Source organism: Hemicordylus capensis, chromosome 6 (genome assembly GCF_027244095.1).
Source record: "Hemicordylus capensis ecotype Gifberg chromosome 6, rHemCap1.1.pri, whole genome shotgun sequence".
NCBI lineage: Eukaryota > Metazoa > Chordata > Lepidosauria > Squamata > Cordylidae > Hemicordylus > Hemicordylus capensis.
Genome location: NC_069662.1, coordinates 40,620,497 through 40,636,272, shown reverse-complemented (window position 1 = coordinate 40,636,272; position 15,776 = coordinate 40,620,497). Strand labels below are relative to the sequence as shown.

At 42.4% G+C, this 15,776-nt stretch overlaps 1 protein-coding gene across 2 annotated transcripts in view; it reads right to left on the bottom strand.

Annotated features, from left to right (window-relative positions):
• HOXB9 (homeobox B9) overlaps positions 1–8,152 on the bottom strand; it is a 34,310-nt gene extending 26,158 nt beyond the window's left edge. For both annotated transcript variants that reach the window (XM_053266340.1, XM_053266342.1), the window contains exon 1: positions 7,220–8,152. In XM_053266340.1, the coding sequence (XP_053122315.1) occupies positions 7,220–7,811 (592 nt within the window). In that variant the 5' untranslated portion in view covers positions 7,812–8,152. The remainder of the gene's footprint in view (positions 1–7,219) is intronic.
• Positions 8,153–15,776: the final 7,624 nt, after the last annotated feature.

The following is a 15,776-nucleotide window of genomic DNA, read 5'->3' as shown; positions in this document are numbered from 1 at the left end:
TCCAAAAGGTCTGTTGGCTGCTGCTGTCCATCTGTCTTCAATTTTCTTCTCTCTTTCATTAGAAGTATTCAATGTCTGAATGTGTTTTACTGTGTTAGGCTGTATGCACATGGCAATGAGAAGTCCCCTCTGCATCCTCTGCTGAATGACCCCTATACCCAGCTGGAATTAAGTTGAAGTGTTCCTGGGTCAAAGGGCATGATCTGTAGGCAGCCAGACTTGGAACAACATCCAAAATATAGGCTCTACCTTTGAATAGGTGCAAATTACAGTAGTAGTACTCATAGTCACAGATCTTATATTTCAATTATAATATAATTAAAGAAGCCTTGACATTGTTCCTTGTAAGCCCCAGTGAAGACTGGGCAGGATCCAGGCTAAGTTACTCATGACCAAGCCACAGTGAAATAAATGGGACATGCTTAATTTAGTCCCAGTAATTTCAGTGGGACTTAGTCATGACTAACAGTCTGGATCCTGCCCATTAACATTTACTCATGAGTAAATCAGTTCAAAATCTCAGACATATCCTACAGAAAGCCACACAACTGCAAAACATTTGTTTAAGATAAATACCATTAAACGTGTGCATATCCTTATGAGTATACCTTCCCTCTGTGTGTGTGTGTGTGTGTGTGTGTGTGTGTGTGTGTGTGTGTTAAAATTAACAATGTTCCTTCATTTTGAAAGATAACACATTATATGCTTTTGTTTGTGCATTTGTTTCCTGCACACAATATTATTGTAAATATTATTAAAGCAGCTGTTTTTACGTCAGTACCATTCATCAGAAAAATAGCCCCTGGGGTTTCTCTGATGTGCGTCTCTTTAAAAGATACAAGACTATTCCTCCCACGCCTCTCCTTAGAGCAAAAAAGAACTGCCACATATAGGTGGTACTTATGGTTTGAAAAGTAAAATAAAATTACTGTATGAGTTCCGTTTGGCAAAAGATGTCAGCGGGGCAATTACAGCAGAGTTAATGCTTTACAAAATCATGTATCCCACTGCAGGACATTAAAAAAAAGGTAGGCATATTGGGTAATTTCTCTGTTTAGACTAAAATAAAACATTTATTTTGGATGGAGGGAGAGATTAAAAATGTAACTTCCGTGGCAACAAGATTCATAAAAATGAAGGAATGCTTCCTTAGCATCATCACCACCTCCAGCTCAATTTCCTTTCCTTTGGTTATATTTTAGGCCTAGAAACTGAAGCCAGTTTATAAACGGGTAAGTTTCTAGGGAAGGGGTTCATAATAGCTTTCTACTTGTCATTAGGCGTTGTACTGTCCTACGTGTAATGATAACTGAGATGTTAATTCAGAAGGCTGACCTATCGCCCTCGACCAATTGTTTGTTCAGATTGTTTGCAAAACCAGAGTCCTCGTTAACACTTAAGTTCACCTCTAGGCGGCGCTGTCTGGTCAAATATACGTAACTGTTAATATATTTTTATAAGGATTAAAAGACAAACAAAAATGATAATGTCGTGCCCTAGTATTTTGAGCGCTCTCTCTCCCTTTCCCCATTCCAGAGAGCCCGTTACAACTTTCATCTCATGATCTATATAAAACCAGAATAAACTATTTAAATTGGATGAGGGAAAGGAAAGTTTTTTGGCAGTGGAAAAGCTGTTATTGATACTAAAGTACTGACTGTATAATGAATTTGAAATATTAATTAAAAAGGACAGGAAAGGATGACTGAAGAGACTGTCGTTTTTTAACTGCACTGAGATGGATGGTTGGGTTGTTTTCCTTGGGTACTGGGAAATTATATCTGGACTAACTTTATTTGCTTAAATTCAACTTCCTCCTGGTGTTCTTTAGTGCCTTTTGCAGGGGCCTCTACCAGGGCAGGGAGCTGTTTTTGTTTTTTTTTTTAATGTAGGAAATTGCTGCTAACCGTCCCGACATCATCAAATCATTTACTGGAATCAACTACAAGAGAAACTCACGATGCCAGTAACAACCCGTAAGCTTTTCTATCTCCCCGGGATAAAACAAACAGGAAGAATACGGAATTGTTATTTTCAAAAGCAGCAGTTGGGTGGATTGAGTTTTTCTATTCATGGTAGGAAAACTGCTTTTGTAGTTTAAATCAACGGTTGACATAGCCTAATGTTCTGTCTCTAACAATCGCCAGCGATACAAACGTGATCATTTAGCAAGACAAACGCTAAATGTCGATCAAGATATGTCCGTAGTTGAAACGTTTATAGACGTATGGATCCCCTTCACTGTAATTAGAGCAATGTGCATGGTTTTAACCGCTGCATTCACAAGACTGAAGAGGGCTGTAATCTAAGTAATCCTCTTTATTCGGAAGTAAGGTCTATGAACATATTGGAACTTTAGAGGAAAGATTCACAGGATCGGGCTCCCACACACCGACCCTAAGCATATTTATTACTTGGAAGAAACTATTTCATGGACATTAATATCCTAGTAAATGCAGTTAGAATCTGGGTTTCCAAGTTTCAAAGGAGGGAAGGAGTGGAAGAGAGGAAGCCAGATTGTGTCATTTGCAATTCGGAAGCCGACATGATTAAATGTTAAAAAAAAGAGAAAAAGGTTGCCTGGAAACATATAATCAGCAAAGAAGGATCATTATTGTTGTTGTTATTATCTCCGTGATGCCAAAGTACCAGCAGCCCTGCTTGGCGCTGTACCACGCTCCCGCCAACGTTTGTCTTGGACGTCCCTTTAGTTTCAAAAAGGGCTTAACTTTTCCAATAAACTCAGTAGGTCTCCAAAGTGCTTACTTCGGGCTAGATTGTGCTCTAAATATGCAGACCCTTGCAGCCTTGGCTGGATGGTGGGGGCGCTCGTTTCCTGGAAGCTGACATGCAGCTGTAGAGGAACTTTTGCAAGTATTCGTTCAGGTCTGAATCGGAATTTTGGATTCGTATCAGTGCTGGTCAACGACCGTAATAAAGATTATAAAGGATTCGTATCACACTGCCCAACTTGAGCCGAGCTAGTAGGATTTGATTATCAACAATTATCTGTGGATTTTAAAGAATTGCTTCTTTACATCGATTTGTCTCAGACTGTACCTCTTGCATTTCATAACTATGTGGCCTAATTGTTGAGATTTTGTTTTCCTTCTCCTTCTTCACACCCATTTATACTATCTGGATCTATATCTCTCTACCAACCAAGGATAATGCATCTGATAAAGTGGACTGCAGTCCATTCATTATGCTACGATAAATGGGTGAGTCTTTAAGGTGCCACACGATGTTGCTGCTACAGACTAGTATAGCTATCCTCTGGAAGTAGTTGCTGGTGTATGTGTGTGTAACTCTAGTTGAACTCAGCCAGACTTATTTCCCAGTAAATACTGGAATCACCAAACAAAGCACTCTGACTAATAAAAAGATCATTGCAAGTTCGTCTACTACAAATACTACTACTTCTACACAACCCAGGATATAATTAGACATAGATACACACGCACACACACAGAGATCATTCATATGATCCATATAGACCATAAACTGCATCCCTTCTCTCCTTTAGCCAGATATCATGTCTTGCTATAGCTGCTAGAAATGCTCAGAACAGAACCTGGTTTTTCGATCGATCCAAGAAACATTTCATTCAACACGTGTCAAGGTCTTGAAAAGACCAACACTTATAAGCGGAGGAAATTAAACTTCAGCCGAAGTTCATGGTGGCTGTGTTTTTTTAAAACCACCCGGTTAAATTGGTTTCTACATATGCTTCGGAGTTACTGATTCGAGCAATTAAGCCTTTCTTTAATTAGCAGGAGTGGTGCTGTTTGTTTTTTCTTCAGCAAAATGGTTAAGGGCAAAACCTTATCTTTTAAAAAGAAGTGTAATTTAACAGCAGGTACAGAATAAGCCAGATCGTTGCTTTGAGTGTTTTTCCGATGCCATAAATTGCCAAAATGTTTCCGAGAGACTCGTTGGACGAACCCAATGAGCTCTCCATCTGTACGGCGCATTTTAAACTTTCCTAAATTGGATTTTTTTCTCCCTTCAAAGGATGACTGAGTCACATATAGCTTCGAGGAGCCATAACGGAAGAACTTATTTCCAGTCTGTTTAGGTCACAAGAGGACCTTGTTTTCGAGGCGTTTTGTTTTTACCCAACCGAGCGGAACCCTATTGCATTCCAAGGTTATTTCAGGTTTGTTAACGTTCGGAATAATACCGGTGAGTAAAGATCTTAGGCTGAGGAGACAAATGCCCGCCGGCGAGAATTCTTATAACAACAAGCTTAATTGTTTAGATTCGAGGTTTGGGTGCACAATATGAGTGCTCTTAGCCGTCGCCAAAGTGGGTTGCTAGGTCATTGTAATGAATAACTAACTTACACGTTTCTCCCACAGGAGGCGGGGGAAAGGGAGATCTCCCCTTGGCTTCAGTCAAGATCAAAGATTTTTGAATCATCTCTTAGGTTGCGAAAGCTCAATGTTTTGTACGATGTATATTGTTTCAGCCACTTGTAACATATTTCTTTTGCCATCATCCATTTTTAATGATGCCTGGGCTTGAACTGTCTGAAGTTAAGCGTTTTAGATCCCATTTATTTGAGTAGGATAGTTGGGCGGGGGTGTTACCATCTTAAATCCGTTTTGATGGAATTAATTTCGTTTTAAAATGCTTAATTTTGGCTGTATCCCACTCCACCTTTCCAGATCTATGAATACCGCTTTATCAGCAACGTGAGGTTTTTTCTCCCCCAGGTTGCTTGCAACCCTTTCTCCCCCCCCCCCACATCTCTCTCACACAGTCTCTCTCTTAACTTTCAGGATCTATTGGCTTAAGTTTAAAAAGCAGACCCTGACAGAGAAAGGGACAAAGGAAATGAACACAAAGTAAAGTCAAGACCTATGGAATGTAGATATGATGATGCAACAGAAGAATAGCCTTCGCACATAGGTATCTCCTACCTTACATTCTTTCTTTCTTTGTTTTCTCTAGCTTTGGGTAGCGCAGCAGACAAGACAGACTGACGTGGACCCTTAAGAGCCTGATCCTATACATGTTTATGGGGAAGAAAATCCCACTGATTTCAGTGGAATTCACTTCCAAGTGCATAGGATTGTAGTCTAGCTCTTTGTCGCCTGAATGAGAGTTGCAAAAGCAGGTTCTTATGCAGCTTCTCTTCATTTCAACAGGGCTTGGGCAGGAGAACTTTCCCATATATTTGTGCCTCATCTTTTCATCGCGATGGCTGCAGAAATAACCCACCAACTTCTTAGTCTGCTCTGCCTCTTCATCTGTTAAGACATTTCTCTCCCTCTGTCCCTTTCTCCCTTCTCCATCGTTCGCCATGGGGCTCTCTGTCTGCATATACATGCCGCTGACATCTGCTTAAGCTCATTGAGTCCACTTGGAAATACTTTCCCATGGAAATCAATGGGGCCTTAAACGTCTTGACTTTGGCTGGATCGTGTCCAATTATATTACAACCCGGGTGCCCATATGGTCAAACAGTTTAGCCATGCATAACTCCTTTACATCTGAACAGAAAACATTAAAAAAGGAAAATAAGGAGACAAAGTTTCTATATCAATTGGAAGGATCCTATAGCTTCAAAGCCAAGAAGCCGAGATTCTTGCAGACGGGTAGGTTAGAAAATAAATGGAAAATAAACGAACACATCAACCCCTTTTTGTCAGTTTGCTTGCATTATCTGGGTACTTTCAGCGGTCCGGCCTGTTTGCTTTTTAAAGCGATATAAATACATTCGTAAAGAAGTATCACTGCCACTACTTCAAACAGCCTTGCGAAGTACATACACCCCCTTTCCAGGAAAAAAAATAGTACATCCCAAATGCAATTCCAAGTTATGCTTTCTTATTGGTTCAAATTATCTTCGAAAACTCCATTTAGTGGCGCCCGGGGAGCGGAAGAAATATCTCCCTCTCAGGCGCCTGTACCAGTTCGGAATTCTCTTTGATTTTGAACCGGTCGTTTTCTACACCCCATACACTTGGGCCTTGGGAGATCGCTGTTCAACTCAACTGGAAGGTCGTCCTTCACTTGAGCTTGGGTAGGATCAATGCCTTTCCCTTGGTCGCTTATTTCTCTCTATGACCGTATTTCAGTCATAGGTAAGGGTTGTGTGCAACTTAATTTCCCTCGATATTTAGAAATTATCTTTGAGTTGTTGTTGCTCTTAAATGTCCTCACTTCCATAATAAAGTGCTAATAGTAAATGGAAAGAAGGCATGCATATTAAGTTTACTTTTACATTTAAAAATAGCATTTGATTGAATGTTTGTTTATTCCTCTAAGATGTCCTCAGTGAAGGGAAAGAAGGATTATGCACTATAGTTCCCCTTTACATTGACTATGAGAAAAGCTACTTTCTAAGAATATTTCTGAAAAAGGCTTCATTATAAAGCGGGGCGGGGGCTGTCTACGAAAGCTCATAGAGACACAAACTGATAGGCCGAGCAGGTGTTTCATACCCACCAGAAGCGCAACACTATCATGCTCTTAGACTGCTCCCATCCAGTTGAGAGGGGCTTCCGCATGAGAACTTCCCGTTGGGTTCCTTCCTTTGTGATTTGCTCTATAACAGACTGACTCCGGCTATCCCGTGTCCACGTTTTCCAGCACTTCCTGGGATCGCGTGGGGAAATCTGTGAGTTTCTTTAAACCAAAGGCCCCCCGCCCCGCGTCGTTCCTTGTTCTGTCATGAAGCCCTTCTCTTCTCCTCGACCCCCGCAGCTCATTTTTAATTACGTTTGTAGTGGCACTTCACATCTATTTCGGTACCCAGCTGACCTACTTATGTGCAAGTTATTACACAACCCACCCCAGGGACAGCCTTCAGGGACAAATGCACACCATCTTTTCCATTCCAACCACTTGTTACAATTCCGCGAGAAAGATCGGGTTCTCTTTAGTTTTTGAGGGAGAGAATCTTTATGGCATTTGGAAAGAATCTCCCGCAAAAACTGGTATATTATAAGTCTCTGGGCGACTTATTTTTCAGTCGCCCAGACCCTCCCCCCACTTCTTTTTGGATTTCACCTGTCAGGAATTCTGTATGCGAATTCCGCAGGCACAGAATCAATGCGTCTGAAGATCATCAACTCTGTCATTTCCTCCACATCTTTGCTCGGACCATCACTTTCCCCCAGTGTTCTTGTCTTCCCCGCCCTTCAACCTAAACCCCTCCGTTTTCCTGTTCGGGGGGGGATCCACCATCCCTATTCCGCAATGTACCCACCTTGTGAAGTTTTATCGCATTTGGATAGTCCTAATGAGGGAGTTTTTGGTATGAAATGTTTATCTTCCTCCTCCTCCTCCTTCTCCTCCTCCTCCTCGTCCTCCTCCTCGTCCTCTTCTCCTCCTTTGCTCTCCCCCAATCCATGGCTAGGTTTTAGTAAGATAGACACCTCATAATCTCTTTTCTGTGTGAAGTCCGAAGAAGAGGACGAAGGGCTGCCTCCCTGTAGCTTCCCGTTGGGAGCGGCGGAAGTTAATCCTTGACAAGACGGCGGCGACGGAAAGATGGTTAAGGAAGGCTGTTGAAGGGAACTAGGCGCAAAGGTGGGCAGCGGAGGTCCACCGTGGCGGGCCAAGAACGCCGGTTTTTTCGTCTCCAGCCCTGGGAGCGGAGGAACATCTGCCTGAGGGGCTGGAGGAAATTTCTCGGCCTCAAATTCCAAATAGGAGGATTCCTGGTCTTTGCGCTTCGCAGCGTATAAACAAGAAGGGCTGATTTTCTGGGAGAGAAACTCATGATGAGGATGACCTCGCCAGCCTGGGTGATGGAAAGGAGGTGGAAGGAACCGCAGTCCAGACTGCTGGCTATTCATGTCTCTTCCCCATGGAACCCCCACCCCACCTCAGTCTGCAACCTGAAGCCTTCCTACAGTTTGGAAGAAGACTATAAAACCCAGTTATGATCAGTACGAAGTGTGTGTATGTATGTGTGTGAGAGGGAGGGAGGGAGGGAGGGGGGGAGTTTTACAGAAAAGTTACGGAAATAAATCCTCCAGGCAAGAGGTTTGGAAAGGAAAAGAAGAAGAAATACCGACAGATTCCGTGTGTATGCGTGCGTATATGACAGAGAGAGAGAGAGAGAGAGAATGTTTAAGAGAGAAGGTCTGTAGCAATGGACTTATCTGTTAGCAAATGCGTCCGCCGAGCCACTTCCGGCGGGCTGGCCAATCCCTGATGGACATGGCTTCTACGGACATCCCCTGGTGTCAATTTTAATGGCAAACTTTACTGGTTTGCGGAGGGACTCATCTTTTTTTTTTTTTTTTTTTAAAGAAAGAAATCTTTGGTGCAGACATCTGTAGCTACAATTCATCCACTCCACGCCACCCCCACCCCCACTCTCCCATCCACTCATCCGAAATATAATGTGTCTGTAACAAAAGAAGATGAAAATGGTAATACCCTTTGAATACTGAAAAGCGACAATAATACTAAAAAATCACTACCATGTGTCCACACCTACCGTTTTAAATGTCCTGCTTGTTATTCTGTGCGTGCCCCAGTCACAACTCAGAAAAGGAAGCAAGCTCCACTGAAGACAATGACACTTACACTTACATGCGGAGGATTCAAACTAGCGGGAAGGGTTTCTGCGCCAGGGCCGCGGAAGTGAATGGGAGCCTGAAGTTCATGGTCGGGTTCAGTTTACTGAAGTGAACCGAACCCTAAAATATCTAGAAATCAGTGTGGGCTAATTCTAAAAAGAATTAAAACCCAACAAAACATAGACGTGAATAGGATGGAACGAACGAACTGGGGCGAGTAGAGAAGAAGACCCACATTCATTTCTAAACGCGGCCGGTTCTACCATTAGGCAGACCCGAGAAACAGTAAATATGGGGCAACAATAAAGGACAGCAAATTGCCCATTATTTAATACGTTATTATAGTTTATCTGAGGTGGGGGGAGCAAGGTTTGGATTGGCATGTGTCATTAGTTTCATTAAGGTTTTGCGCAGGTGATCTCGTCGGATAGTGCCGATTGGCTTCTACCTGAATCAACGGGGCACTCAAAAGCCTCTTGAGGATCAATTATTAGAGTTGCAACCCCCAGTATGCTTACTAAGAAGAAAGACCTATTGGATCTAGTGAGACTTACTTCTGAGTAGACATGCACAGAATCGCGCTGCACAACAGTCAAAAGGCGACCATGGGCATTTCCTCGTAAACAGCCCTGTTGAAATTAGAGTGTGTCTGCTATAGATTAGGTACCGTGGAAAGAAAACTATCTTTCGTGAGTAGCGAGAAAAGTTTGCTGCTAAAGGTCAAAGCCATCGCGATTACCAAAATCTATGGAAAGTTTAACGATGAACCAGAACGAGTCAATACAATAATTCACAAGAGGTGGTGGGGGTCGATGCAATAGCAATCCCCTAAGATTATTATTTTGAGACTTTCAAGTTTTTTTAAGTATTGCTCCTCTTCAACGGGAGGAAAGTTTCTAAATTATGCGTTCCCACCTACATATTATACTCTTGCACGGTGCAATTTACTTTCCCTTGTAGTCAGTGGCAAAACTCAAGTTGATCTGAATAGAGTTGGGTTTACAGCCATCCGTCCCACACATGATCAGTGGAATTTACATCCAAGGGAAATGTAAGGCCCTCAGCCTCGATCCTAGGATAAAATGAGATCCGCTGATGGAAAGGCTGTAGAGGGAGACCGGTCTAAGTTTCCAGAGACTGACACAACGGATGGGTGACAGTAAAAACCAAGGGCACAAACCACGGGATGTTTTCCTGGGCAGTCTCCGCTGAAATGAAGGGAAGCTGCGCAAAAGTATTGCTGTATTGATTTGTTTCCGTGGGGCTTGAGGAGGAGATCTTCCTGGCCTATTATTCCCCAAGGCAGAAATTACGGAAAGGTGTGTTTCAGCAAATGTCAGGCGCATGAAAGTCTTGTTAAGTCCATAGCATGGAAGAAGCACACAGTTACAATCAGAATCTAACAGTCGTGGCACCATTAAAAAAAAAATTGATTGGCCGGGGAAGGGACGCAAAAAGGACAAAGTGCATTTATTGGGGGGGGGGGGTTTCTCCGCATGTTATATTCTTGAAGCAGTCTTTCTGGCATTAATCTTCCCATCCTAAACGTATTTTCTCTGAAGTAAATTCTATTGATGGAGTTAAATTTCAAGTAAGCATAGGATTGCAGCCAATTTCCATATTTTTATCCAGCAATGTGTGTGTGTGTGTGTGTGTGTGTGAGAGAGAGAGAGAGAGAGAGAGAGAGAGAGAGAGAGCGAGCTACATGTAGAGGAGACTTGCTTCCCCTCCCCTGTCCCCTCCTGGTGCCGCTTATGGAACTTCTCCAGGTTTAATGGGATTTACTTCCAAATATAGCGGTACAGCCTTCCACTGGCCTCACTACTCAAAAGTAAACATATTAAGTTAAGCGGGACTCATTTCCAAGTAAACATAGGCTTGGGCCCCTAGAGTTACAATCCCAAACACGCTTACTTAGAAGTAAATTCCATTGAATGTGAAGACTTTACTTCCCGAGTAAATAGCCTTAGGACTAAGTTGTGGGTGTACTTTGAAAGTACTTTGACACCCACATCACTCTTAACTAGTCTGTATGTAAGATGTTCAGTTTTTTCTCCGCCCTCGTTTTAAATCTTAGTGGCTTGTGGTGAGACAAAGGCACTCTGCCCATGTTCTATTCCCCTGCCTCCAAACTGAATCGGGAGAGGGGATAACAAAAACTCAGAAGATCCCGAGGCTGACTTTCTTGTCCCCGACACACGCTAGATAAAGGCGGGGCTTGTTCCCCCCAAAGCGCATGCGCTCTTTGACGACGTTCCGGAAAACGTTATTCTGTACAGTTTGGGTACCTTAAAGCTGTAATCCTTCCTTGCACACTTAATCGAGAGTAAGTCCGATTGTAGGGGAGGGGACTTACTTCCGCATTAAAAATGCATACATCAGGATGCAGGTGTGTTTCCATATAAGTTGCAGGCAACTGATGGGACAGAAACCTCCTTGCTCGATCCTAACCTATCAGTGAATATCCGCGGAGGAAGTTGGAGAACATTTCAAAGGAAGCGGGATAGACATTTTTGGCCATTTCTCCCCGCAGTAAAACCTCAAGCGAAGAAGTAGCCACTAATCAGATACAACGGCTGAATATAGCACAGCCCATTTTCAAACGGGTGTAATTAACTCACCACAATATTTGTACATGGTGTGTGTTTTGTGTGCATTTGTGTCCGTGCGTTTCTGCAACAACGTCCTGGGGGTTAGTGGAAGGTCTCCCTTTCACTTTTTTATGGGATTTGGATCTCATCCAGAGGGGTGGGGATTTGGTGCCAACATTGCCCGGAAACTTGAATTTGGGTCTGTTTTCGGCAAGGCACGGATTCCAAATAGTACACTCGAGTTTTCCAGAGAGAGGAAATAAGAAGCAGAGGAAGAAAAGACTAAGAGAAATCCCACAAACTCGCCACTCTGGGTGAACTGGGAGGAGAGCGAAGAAGGAAATCCCTGTATATTTTTGAAAGGTCCCCAGGGTCATGTGTTTTAAATGTTGTAAATATCCTTATTATCTATGGATTTTTCGCGGTTATGACCGAATCCATTCCCCGCACCCCTTCAGCAAGATCCGGGCTGAAAAGGAGTGGAAATCTTTCAAATTCCGCGGCGAAGGAAGCGAGGGTGGAGCGGGGAGAGATTTAATTTATGCAAAATCTCACCGGTTTTGGCCCCCGATCCCATATTCAGTGACAAGTCTCAACTTTGGAATGTAGGAAGCAAAGAGAGTTCCTCTAAGCATGTGCGACATGTCTTGCCTCCACCACCAAGTAACCATAATTTTCTAAACACAATTAAAGGGGAAACAAGTAAAAGAAGGATACATCTTCAAATCACGGCCGGGTTTAAGGAGCCCCATGATATAGGCAGGTGCTGAAGGGCATCATTTCAGACTGCGCGGGAGGAGGCAATGGTAAACCCGTCCTGTATTCTACCAAAGACGACCACAGGGCTCTGTGGTCTCCAGAAGTCTACACCGACTCGACGACACACGTTTACCTTTTTATCACTGGGTATTCAGACATAAGGTCCTGGGACTCCGCTCATGAAATTTCTGATTAGAGTTCTCGGAGGATATGAGCACTTTTAGATCAGAAAAAGAGACAGAGGAGATCGGATAGGAGATAGCAAGGCAGACAGAAAGAAAAGTATACCACTACTATTGCGAATTTAGATCCAAAGTTGTAAGACGTTGGGCAGGATCCAGACTAATTTCAATGGGAAAGATTTAAGCACACTGACTGACACCCTGACTAAATTTACTCGAGAAAGACCCACTGAAATTAAAGGACAAGTTAGACATACTTGTCCTTTTCATTTCAGTGGGACTTCCTCGAGTAAATTTAGTCAGGATGTCATCCATTCAAATCAATTGAGATGTCCTATTTGTGACTTTGACTGGACTGGGCTCCTTAATAATAATGATGTGCGTGTCAAAAGGCATTGAGCGCATTAAGTGCCAGGATAAACAGGTTTTACATAAAAATATTTTTTTTCCCTGGATTGGGAGGTATTTCAGTGAGACTTGAGAAGAAGAACTTTGTGGTGGATTGTGGTTTGAATTTAAAAATAAAGTATAGAAAAGGAGTATTTCCACTACTATCAAGGAAGATAAAAGATTTGGGTTTCGATTCAGGGTGGGAAAGAAGTACTGCGACGTTATTTAATGCAAGCCAATTAATGCCAAATAAATCGTTGGAATGGGATTGAGCTGGGTTATAGATATGCACATAGGTTCACGTTTTCCTTCCTTCCTTCTCATATTTTGTAGAGGATTGGGAATAATCTAGCCAATTTATCTAGCGTAAGTATTCATAGGATCTGGATCCATCTCTCTCGCAATGAAAGCAATGGATCTTGAATGTTCTTGTTTTTGTGTGGCTCCTGCCCATGGTTTCTTCGTGTTCTCATTGCCTGCCCTCAAAACATTCACCTTCATTTCTCTGTATTTAAAAATCTCTTTCCAATCTCACACTTGATAGCTTATCCCGCATTTCTGACAACTCTTCTTCCGCGGTTCCACTTCCATGCAGCCTTGGGCCCTCATTACACGGTTGCTAAACGCCATGGACTCCAAATCTTCGCAACTGGTAGGTTTGGGATTTGGGAAGCTCTTACGCTGCAGAGAGATGGCGCGATTTCCATTTAAGAGCCGTAATCGATCATATGGAAAATCTATATGAGCAATTAAATGTCGCTTACCAAGAGGTCATTGCTGCGTTGTTTGGAAGCCACTTGGGATGCTCTCCGATCTGAGGTATCAACAGATCTCTAGATTCCTGTACTTACACAAGTATATCTCTAGTGCAATTTCTAAGCCAGTTAGCTGGACTTATTCCCAGGATAATATCAGAAGCACGCTGTTAATCACCAGTCCTTATCTAAAACAAAATCTCTCTCTCTCTCTCAGCCTCCATTGAAAAAGGAAGGAGATCTACTTATTGATCCTGATGGTTTTGATATGGAGAATATTTATTCCTATAGATTTTTTGTTTAACTTGTCTGGCCTTGTACTTGATCATTTCTTTACATTTGTACATTGTTAAACAATGCAAATTACCATATGATATATTCATGTACATAACATGCACTCAACAGAGACAGTCACCCAGCTTTTACCAAACCTCTTCAGTCTTAACAACCTAGTGATTCCCTTCCTTAAAAGAGGAAACCAAAGAGGAAACCAAAGCAATAGAGCAGTGGGGGGGGGGGGAGCAACAACCATGTGCAGTTTGGACCCACCCAGAAAGACACAATATTATTGTTATAGCCAGTATTTCAGAAACACCTCAGTTCCCTGTGCATATGTTCTCTTTCTTCCTAAGACTCCCTTGCCTCACCAGGATGAAAGTAGGGTATACAAACTATAACTCTGATCAGATTTAAGTAGTATGGTTTTAAAGTTAAAATATGAATTTTAAGTATAATTTCAACATTCAAACCTTGCAAGGACGAATGCGCAGGAGAGTCCCATGTTCTGATGCTGAACTTTGTACTCCTCTGGTGGGTGGAATTTATCTGTCAGGGATGAAGTAGGGTTTATGTTTTGTTTTCATTGCCATTAGCCCAAACTGCAAGAATTTCAACATTTGGACATGAAGTAGTGAAAGCTATAGTTCCAAAAGTCAATGGCATCTCCAAGAAAGTGTGGCTGATCTGTTAGTCCATTCCATTTTTAAAAGAAAGAAAGGGGGAATGAACACGCCCCCACTCCAAAAATCCCATAACATGTCCACAGAAATGGTTCCATTAAAAAAGCCACACTTAAAAAGAAGAAGGTTCCAATTAACTGGTCTGTTGAGGAAGGAAGGAAAAGAAAAGAGGGAAGCAACCACCGGAAACTCATTCAGAAAAAGAACCCACCCACCCACACAAAAACACCAAGATGAAGGAGACTTTAAAGCTAAGAGATCTGAAGTTCCTCTCTCCTTGGTCTCCAGACTCCTCAAAAGGTTTTATGGGGTTTTTTCCCCCCTGTGCAGTGTCAAAGTCTCCCACATCTCTCATGAAAATGACCCCCCCCTTCACTAAAGCAACAACTAAACTTGGCCATATATTTCTTTCTACTCCGTCTTTCACTGTCTCCCTTGTATAAACAAAAGGGCTGAAGAGTGACATTGTTTCCCTAAACAACTGAGAAAAGAAGTGAAATTAAAAGAAAGAGCCTCAATTGGTGGGAAAATACATCTCAAATCTATAAACCTAACATCTGTTGGGATTTGGTTTTATTTAGCCATTTCTAAAAAGATAAAGGCATCCACTCACATCTCCATCCTACTATCTAGCAATAACTCATATGAAAATGAAGACCTTTAAAGACTTATTCCCCTCCTCAAAGGCCAATCTTTCTCATGCATTATTTTTACTAATATGGAATGGGGTAATGGAGGACATTTCCAGATGTATTCGCTCTTTGTAGTACCACCCAGTTGCTGCTTTTCCGCTTTGAGTCACAAGCCGAACTGCATTGCTACTTCCATACCAGAATATTTTTGTGCACACTTATAGTGCATGTTCTGTCCATACTAGTGGGTGGTCCATATTGTAAGAAGGTGTGGCTGACTCTATCTATCTGGGCATGTGCAGGCACAGCAGGTACACAGCAGGTACACCTCCACAAGTAATTTGGGGGTTTGGGGAAAATGATAGATATCTCCTGTATTGGTGCTCCCCTTCAAGGGCCATAGCTCAGTGGCACAGTATCTGCTTTGCATGTAAAAGGTCCCAGGGTCAGTCCCTGGCATCTCCAGGTAGAGCTGGGAAGGACTCCTGTCTGGAACCTCAGAGAGTGTAGACAACACTGAGCTAGATGGACCAATGGTCTGACTTGGTATAAGGCAGCTTCCTGTGTTCCTTCCCAATAGTAAAAATATGGTACTAACACAACGAAAGTACTTAAACAATATAAGGAGTGATGAAGTATTGGCACCAATATACTATTAGTGCTAAGTTATTATGTTGTTACATTGTAACATGTCATATCAAATAATAAAATATCTTATTGCATAAGAGCAAAGAGGGGAAACTCTCCTCCTCCTGATCCCACAGATGCATGAACGAGAGTGCTACACTAAAGGAATCCTAGGAAGAGCTTCCAGTTGGTACGGCATTTGCACCAAGATACTTCTAGCTCTAAGTTGATGTGGTGATGTTGCAAAACAATTATGTGTAAAAACATGGAATAATGATACAGCCCCCCCTCCAAACAACAATAACAACAACTCACCTCTAATGGCTGGAGCTGGAAAC